This window comes from Spodoptera frugiperda, chromosome 27, assembly GCF_023101765.2.
Source record: "Spodoptera frugiperda isolate SF20-4 chromosome 27, AGI-APGP_CSIRO_Sfru_2.0, whole genome shotgun sequence".
In the NCBI taxonomy this organism is placed as follows: Eukaryota; Metazoa; Arthropoda; class Insecta; order Lepidoptera; family Noctuidae; genus Spodoptera; species Spodoptera frugiperda.
In genome coordinates, this window is record NC_064238.1 from 5,705,301 (window position 1) to 5,714,933 (window position 9,633).

At 35.4% G+C, this 9,633-nt stretch overlaps 1 protein-coding gene across 16 annotated transcripts in view; it reads left to right on the forward strand.

Annotated features, from left to right (window-relative positions):
- Positions 1-8,326, forward strand: part of LOC118263915 (eye-specific diacylglycerol kinase) — a 148,086-nt gene extending 139,760 nt beyond the window's left edge. For 5 of the 16 annotated variants that reach the window (XM_050705466.1, XM_050705474.1, XM_050705478.1 and 2 more), the window contains one exon: positions 2,974-8,326. In XM_050705466.1, the coding sequence (XP_050561423.1) occupies positions 2,974-3,023 (50 nt within the window). In that variant the 3' untranslated portion in view covers positions 3,024-8,326. Of the gene's footprint in view, positions 1-550; positions 824-1,350; positions 1,399-1,878; positions 1,943-2,397; positions 2,720-2,973 lie in introns of all 16 variants that reach the window. The other 11 variants (XM_050705473.1, XM_050705469.1, XM_050705471.1 and 8 more) reach the window with 7 other exon arrangements.
- Positions 8,327-9,633: the final 1,307 nt, after the last annotated feature.

The window sequence follows — 9,633 nt, forward strand, 5'->3', positions numbered from 1 at the left end:
GAGTGTCTGCAAATGTGAACGACTGGCTGGATTGCACCATTTAATCTATACTCTCGTGTGACGGCAAACGAAACCAACTGCCCGGACGCTATTGCTATTAAACCGCCTTCTGCGTGAAATTGAACATTCCGGACAAAGCCGGAAAGTACATTTAATTCAATATGTAATAAGTACTTAAAGTAATTGCAGTTTTGTGGTGTTTTTTTTTTGTATTACCCGTTTTATACCAAAGTAATTGTTTTTAAAACTGATTAACCTTATCCCTCTTGACGTCAGCTGTGGCCTTCGCCAACACTAATCCACTTGAATTCGCAACTCTTCAAACTGAGTCTATCCGACAAAGCAAGGAGCTACTTAAACAAAATCCGATTTCAAATAAATCTGGGTAACTTCACGCGTGGCTTACGATCTCATTCAGATTTTTTGCTGACTTCCTTTTGGGAAATGAAGATGCTAGAAAAATTTTCGTTTACATAAACGTATTTATAAAATCAGATCTTGGAGAATTGTATTCTGAAATGTCAAACGTTTTCATATTTTATTTACGTAGTGAATCGGGAATCGGTAGTCCAGCGCGGTCTTCTGAAGAGTTGCTGTCGCCTACGACGCCGCCTCCCAATGCGGTGCCAACGGCTCCGACGACGCCACTGTCGGTGCGGCCGCCGTCGCCGATACCGCCGACTCCTACGAGCCCGGGTACAGGGCCGCCTGCTCCACTGAGCCCGGCAGTGGTTCAAGCCGAGCCGTTATCTCCACCTCTATGCACTAGCCCACCCGCCAAAGACCATGAACCTACGACTGATTCAATAGCACGGTTTAAAACGTGAGTACGTTTGCCTTTAAAGCATAACCACGCCATAGTGTGAGCATAGATTAGATGCAAAATGTTTGAGCGCTTCTGTACCGCTGCGCCGCCGCCGTAATGAATTAAACAGCTGTGTTACAAAATTGATACGCATACATATATCTAGCTCTGGACAACTGGGAACTTTGGAGCAGTCTTCGCAGAATAATAAGTTAATTAGTATTGAAGAGCCAAAATCTCTTTAGATAATCTTTAGTTTTAGTATAATAGCACTGTGTCATTAGTTAGCCAACTAGCAAATAATGAAAAATTCCACTGGAAAAATAGAAAGGAAATAAAATTCTGCAATAAAATCCTTAGTAAGTGCACAATATCTTGGTTAGTCATCTGATTGATGACGCGACCACTAAGACGTAGGTACTATTGACCTTGTGTGATCACTATTCTGTTAGGGGTATCGCACAAGTATGAGCATTGGGGCACGATGCACTCTGGTTTGAAACTGAAATCTGCACTCTATCTCTTCTCTCTTCTATTGCATGCAGCATTCATGAGAAATTGTTTGGACTTGAGCAAGAAGTGTTTGGCTATAGGTGAGATTTACTTAGATGTAATAGCTATAGATTAGTTCTTAGATTTTCATCATCACCTCCATTCGTATCTAATCCTTTATCTTCCATCAATTTCATCTTCATAACATGTATACCTTGTAGACCCAATATAAAAGGGTAAAAAGCATAAGTGTTTGTACTATTGTAATTCAATGTTTCCCGATTTATTTTAATATGTCATTTATTATATCAGCAAATGTGAATTCAATGTTTAGTTTCAATTCATTAAATCGTAGCCTAATAATAGTTAGAGCTAACACGACCTAATTTTATTGATACTACCAATTCCAAGAATTTGCTAATAAATATCCACAAAATCCCTCTAGAAAGCATTCTTATCTCGTTTCCCATCTTTGAACGCGACAGTCGACCGACCAGACTTACAAAACGTTTAATTTTATTTATCTTCTAAAAACTTGTTCAGTACTTACAGAACAAAGTAAAACCTTGGCATTGTTTCAGAAATTTATTGGAAAAAACATCTGATGCCCTGCTCAAAGCGGCCAAAGTCGGTGATCTGAAAATGGTGAGGAATTCATTCAAAGATATTTTTGATTTCATTTTCCTGATGGAAGAACAAAGCATGAAAATATTTACATCCGATTATAATATCTCGTATAATGTTTTCCGATACTAAAAATAGCCTGTTATGATATACTCAGCTACTCGCTTTTCATTGATATACAAATTGGTTTAACACGATGAAAAAATACTCATAAAAAATATTCTCATCTCTATGTAAGTAATTGTTAGGAAGGTAGTTAACGATCTCTCTGCTTCTGTTAAAAAGTCTAAAACAACGAGGAGATGGACCACCTGATAGTAAGCAATCGAAGCCGCTCATGGACTAACTTCTCTGGTGTTACGGGCGTCCCATAGACGGGATTTGAGGATTGTGGATTGGGGGATTGGAGAAGGGTGGGTCTTTCAGGATTGGGTTGATTTGGTAATCTGCAATAAAATAAACGACTATGATTGAAGATGAAAGAGTTGCACGCTGCGGGGTACTCGCTGCTGTCGATCGACGCGACCGGTCAGACCGCGCTGCACGTGGCGGCGCGGTACGGGAACAAGGAGATCGTGAAGTACCTGATAGCGTGCGCGCCGACCGCCATCTTGAACATGCGCGACAACGAGCGCGGACAGACCGCGCTGCACAAGGCGGCCGCGCACAAGCGGCGCGCCATCTGCTGCATGCTCGTCGCGGGCGGCGCGTCGCTCACCCGCCGCGACCACGCCGGCCTCACGCCGCGACATCTCGCACTCCGCGCCGAGGACCACGATTTAGCCGCATATCTTGAAAGTGAGTAATACTTACCATTACATACTGTCTTAAAAAAACTTTTTCAATCTCGTCATAGGTACAAAAATATTTTCGTCTTAAACTACCTTAATGAACACAATCATTACCAAATACCAAAAATGATCTCTTAAAGAAAAAGAAAAAACTTTTTATTTTTTGAAGTAAATAAAGAATTCGGATCGTCCAATTTAAACACAAAAAGTATCCAGTAATGTTTTGTTTTCTATACAAATAAAAGATATATCCTTTTTCAGGTCAGGAACATTTCCAATTAGTGTCAGAAGATTTAGAAACTGCCGTTTAATCAGTCGAACACATTGTCCGCATTCCTGGCGTGGCGGGAACTACCGAGATAAGTCGCACTAGCGAACTAGTGATATAGTGAAAATGACTGAAGAATATTGTTCGAAACACCGAAGTGATAATCAGATCTGGTGTAGAATTATAATAAAAACATTTCATTAATAAATTAATAATAATTGAAAATTTAACTTTAATCATAATTATATTTTCATCATAAATTATTATAATATATTCTATTAATTTATTGAATTTAGTCGCTGTAAATGTTACAGATAAATAAATCAATTTCTAGCCTACGAAACATGCTAATTATTATTGTTATTAACGAGCTGATTCACCTTCGGATGAAATATAAATATATTATCTAGCAGATTATTTCAAATAAATTCACTTCCAAGTTGGGATTAATCTGCTAGATAGTAGGTACATATCCGGGTATTGTGAAGCAGGACGAAGCAATATTATGATAACGAGCTTTTTAAACGATATGCATTAAATTATTAAAGTTTTTCCCTTAATATCTTTACTGTAACATTTATAGTTGTAATTAAGTATGAATTTAGAATAAACACTTATAAGGTGAATCTTTACGCATTTTGTTTCAATATTTTCTCTTTTCTATTTAAAGGAGTGAGTGTTTTCATGATCTATGAAACAGCTCTGAAGTAAAAAGTGTGTGCCTTTCCCGTATGTTGTACAAACAACAAGACAGTGGAATGTATCCCGCACTTCCATGTGAATACAAAAATGAGAAACAGCGACCTGAAATGTTATACGGAACGTGATAGCTCTCACAAATTGTGAATGCAGCTAGCTTGAGACTAAAGTGTGATTAATGTTTGCCACAGAAACTTATGCTCCAGCTCACATCAGACCCGTGTTCACAACATCTTCCGCTTCAAAACACAAACAAAATAAACAAAACGTTCGTATAATATTAGGCAACAGGCCCCTCGTGTAAAATCAGTCCGATAGCTGAACACGTAAGAAGTGTGGGCCGAACATAAAGAAGATAATGCCGAGGGATACATTCACGCTGTCGACCTTTTGTGTTCTGTCAAAGGAACCTTTCTAAGTACTTGTATATTTTAGAATAAATTTTACATCGCTTTACTGACGAATCGCCTTTCCAGATTTCCTTATAAATTACTTCAATTATGAATCCATGGGACCCTAACTTACTCTTACTCTACGGAACGATAAGTCTTTATGATAATGTGAACATTACCAAGCGATTTATTCATCTTATGAATGCCTCTGTAGACCCAATGAGTACAGTTGTGATAGTACAATGTTTTTGTTGCAAGTCATTCAATTTGTTTTACGTATTTTACACCAATGTGACTAAGTTATTTTGATAAAGCTATACTATTTACTCGATCATTAGGCCTAAATACTTAAATACCTACTGTTATATATTATGTATATTATTGTATATGTATTATAGAATTGTTTTTGATGCAATATTTCTTGTATAAGTGTCCTAATATTCTTGTTATTGTCTTCGGCAATAATGATTTAACTTCTAAGGCTAAATTATACTACTGAGTTGTATGATACTGATAAAATCGGTGTCGTATATATTATGATCTCAGTACTTGTATGTATCCGTATTACGGTGTAATTCTTATTTCAGTATGTCCTAATAATGAAGAGTTGAGTATGTAATATAGTTTACTTGTTTGTTGCCTCGTAATGCGTTACTATGGAGCTAAGTGCACTCACTTGTGGATCGTGTAGCTTGTAATGTTGGCGGCGGCGGGCCGGCGCTGGAGCGGTCCCCGGCCCCGGCCGCCGCGCCGCGTCCAATTGTTATTTATTATCGTCTATCTCCTGAATGATTTGTGCGTTTGTACGAGTTTGGATCGCTAAGTGTTGTTTATGTCTATTACGCCAATACCTCTACTAGTAGATGTACCTAATAGTTTAGTGTTTATCGAATTTACTCGTACTACTCGCTGAAAAGCGAACAATGAAAGACAAAGCTGTGAGAATTTTGGTCGTAATGTAAAAATGTAAGTTCATTTATATCGTAAGTGAAACGATATGCAACATTATACTTAACACTGTTTTGTGAGTTTCTTAATTTGTGATTGTAGATAGACGTTTTTGATATTTACCGTAATATTACGTAGAGAATTAACTCGTTGTTTTGAAGAGTTGACTATCCCTTCGGGCTTATTGCATTCGCGTTGCGAGTTACTCCGCTGAGATCGCAAGTCCTTTCCCTCTGGAGCCGTCGAGCTCTTCAATAAGATAACATTAATCGATGTCGCATTGGTTAGATAGTTAATTATAATCTACGAGCGTTACGTCTTAATAATATTAATATTTAAAAGTGAGATATTATAATAATAGAGCCTATTTGTGGGCGTCAGTTTAATCTTTAAATCGTTAGTGATACTTTTCCTATGAGATATTATTATACTTAGTCTTGTACATACCGTATTGGAGGCCTTCATTCAAGTAGTATAAAGTGTGACTCTTTACACGATTAGTCTAGTATTATCTCATGACCAAGTTCTGTCTAAGAAAGGAAATGAATATCACTAGGTTAAACATTTTGAGCTCTTAGGTAAGGGCTGCTTTTGGATCGAATATTTACTAGATTTATGAGGGAAACCCACTGTTTTACCTGTGTTGCATATTTTTTCATGCTGAACCTTAATATGCCTTCTACGTATCGTCATCGTTAGCATACAAGGTGTGAAATTCTGCGTATGATAATCAACAGATAATTATGTTTTCGTTTCTGAAGAAACTGCAAGGTTGTCTTTTTTTCATCAAGAACAAGTAATTTAAAGACAGATTCTAAAAATCATCATCTTGTGAATATAACGAATAGTACCAGCGTTTTAATTTGTACATTTACTTGCGTGACTGTGGCTTATAATGCCCACGTTAACAAGATAATACATAAGAGTGTAAAACTCTAATACCGAAACGTACCAGGACTAGCAGTTCCCTATATTGATAACGACAAACATCAGTCGCTAAGTCTGAAACTATATTAAAAGATTTTAAACATACTTACCAAAGAATAAGGTTGAAAATGTTTTAAAGAAAATTCACAACTTAGCGACCGATTTGTGCCCTCACCAATGTCGGGACTACCGGTCCAGGTTAATACGTGCAATACATTACTTGAGAGAACCTTTCATAATAATTCTATAACAGGTTGTGTTGACAAGTGTACAAGTATAACATGCTAAGTATGTGTTAATCCTCTGTTACTCTAGCCATATTTATATTAAATTATATTATGATTAGTGAAACCAATGTTTAATGTTTTTAAGTTTGAACTATTTTCCTAAGCACATGCAGCATTCCATTCAAACTATAGATACCTATTGCCTTTATATGTTTTATGTATATTTACTTCGTCTTTCATTGTGTTATAAAATTCTATTATTCTTGTTATCTTGTGAGTATTAACAAAGTATGGTCGAGCTATTAAAATTTCGATATAAGTATACATTCTTATATGATCAGCTTGGTTTTGGGATTTCGTGTTCGCAGAAACCAAATGTAATAAATTAAATGATAAATATTTTATAGTATTAATCACAAAATCAGTTGTGACTTGTACTTAGGACTAATACTTTTAAATTCTCGTTATTAAAACACTGAAATGGTGTATGTGGACCTTGTTATATTATTTATGTTCGTACATCATTACTTTCACATTTTAAAACATATTTTCGTTAACAAATTATTTCCACCATATTCACGAAACGAAACCCCTATCAAGCGATCAAATTCGCATTTTCGAACTTTTTTTTGAGCGTAATAATATGTAAATGGAATAGACCCCTGAGATCCTATGCTGTGCTGTTTCGACGCGGATTATCTTTACATGAATAATAATTTATTACTTTCCGTCAAATAATATTTACGTGATAATGTTTATACTAGCCCAGTTTGCTTAGTTTAGCTCTTACCTGCACCTAAAGAGAAGCAAAACCTACGACAACATCTTACCACCTAGCACACGTCATGTGGTCTATTCAAGTTCCTTTAACGCGTGTACTTATTAAGGTAAAATGTATTTTAATCTAATAAACTTATGGTATATTATGTAAAAGACACAATCTTGTATAAATTGGCAGCTGCGACGTGAAGCGAGAGTGTATAAGGGCACTGATCAATATGTATGTACTCACTGTGAGGTTAATTAAATGATTAATAGCTAATGTCGTTTCCTCCTAATTCACCTCCCGAGTTTGCCAAGAACCCTCTTTATTTCACTAACGAACACATTAGATTGTTCTGCAGTATAAATGATTTAGCGAAGTTATAAATGTAATTGTTCCGAGGTACTAATCGAATTCTATAAATAATGGTTCCAGTGTAGCTTTTACGTTGCAATATTTGTTTCAAATGAGTTTTGTCAAAAAATAGACAAAATCGAAAAATTATTTGAATGAAACAGTCATTTATGTCAGAAACATGGAGTACAGAATTGTGTTAGTTGTTCGGAAACTAAACGGGCGCCCAATTACAATTCACATAAAAAAGAAGAAAAAACGTGAGTGTACATAAAGTCACAAGTACACATTCGAGGAAAAAGTTTGTTTAAAACATGGTTTTCTATTACAAAACATTTATTTTATAGGAGAAAATAAATACGGATGCTCTCTCATGGAATATAGAGTAACGAAGCTCCTGAAGATTTTCTCGATAAGCCGAAACATTTCTCCTCTGCAACCTTTTGCTGCGCAGATTAAATGCATCGTGCGTCAGCTCGTATAAACTTAATCCGTATTAAAGCCCACTCCATTTACCCACTCAGGCTACACGTTGGCTAATAAATAATAGAAATTTGCTCAATTACTACACACCTACTCTCTATACTAAACACATATCTAGATAATACTCCATTACCTAAGCTTTAAATCTACTTACAATACAATTTCTACCTCATAGTTATTACATACATATGCAAAGAATGTGCGATAATATATTAACTTATTGTAAATCCTTGTACCAGTATATTACCTACGTAAATATAGCCTTTTTCAATATAGTTTACCAAGAAGCATAATGATCTATTTAAGTAGGTATTCTTACGAAGTGTGTGTAACGACACTGTCTACTTATTCAATTACTCTGTAGTAACAAACTGGATATTAATTACGTAAACTATTGAAAAATTAAATGGTAATAAGTAAAATTAGAGTTTTGAGAGCACTAATTTCAATGTAAGTACATGATACTTATTTTTGCACTCAATAAAGTCACTATTTTAAATAAAATTATTAAAATCAAGTACACTGAAAGAACAATAAATAAAGTACGACCTAATTTGTGTTTTATTTTATCTTACCTGGTTTATTGTACCCATTTTTTACTATACAGGCACTAAGAAAACTGGAATGGAAATAATTTGTTTACGTTGCTGATGTCCTTTTTTTGAGGGAGGAAATTCATCCAATCCTTTCTCCCTCCTTGACATTTTGCGCCCGAGCACCAGTAAATCCGCTAGGTAGTTCGCAGCTCCAGATCAGGCATCAGTCCTACTGGGCCCCATCTGTGGTGGTCTGATGGCTGTTTGAGGTGCGCGCGAAACGCAACGCGCCGTAAGCACGGGTTTACTAATATCGTACTGAATGATTATTTATTTGATTCATTTGTTGTAGGTATTAAATAAATCATCCTGGAAAATGTAAAATGCTTTTAACAAGTTACATTGACGACGACAAGTTCGTTATGTCGGCTAGTTGTGTTACAATAATTAATATTATCTAGAAATATAAAAACAAGAAATACAATAAAATATATTAATAATTACAAAGAGCTATCTTTCGTAATATCTATTACGTATCCATTTCAAAAGTTATAACGTTTCGAAGAAACAAATTACGAGCCAGGCAAGGCTGTCTAAAAATTAAGGAATATTTCTCAGTTCTTTGTAACGAGACATAATGGACACTTCAAAAGATATCATATAATTAAATTTTATTTTAATAAACACGAAAAGAATGCTTTTAAGAAAAATATTATATCTTACATAAATATTAATAAATTAGGACACATAGACAAAACATTAGCTACTACGCGTAGCTACGCCAGCGGCGCCAGCGTAGTCGCGCGTAGCCGGCGTAGTCACGCGTAGCAATATTGCTACGACATCTCTATTGTTTTCAAATTCAATCTATTTTTAACAAGTTCAGCAGTAGATAATTACAAATCAAATAAATAACAAATATTTAAAACAACTAATTTACAGTTTTTTTCAAAAACACGCATTTCTATATTTCAACTTCGACTTCAAATGTTCATATTATGTCTATACTTAATTCCTTATTTAAATGTAAATGTAATCAAAATAGATATACACCATTTTCCTAGTTGAGAGTTCCTATAACACTACATAAACACAAAAGCACTCAACTCATATTACGCCCTTTTACTCTAAAATATCCCACAAAATACAAAAGTAACGGGTTTCACGTCCAATAACAAATGGCTTTAACTATTTAGCCTCAAATAAACATTCTGCACGTCTGTATATTTGAGTATGTAAATGCATTGAACGACCTTAGGTAATTTAAGACCCTTTGGGACAAAGCTTAAAGCCTTTTTCCGTGCTACTTTGCATTTCAGTGACT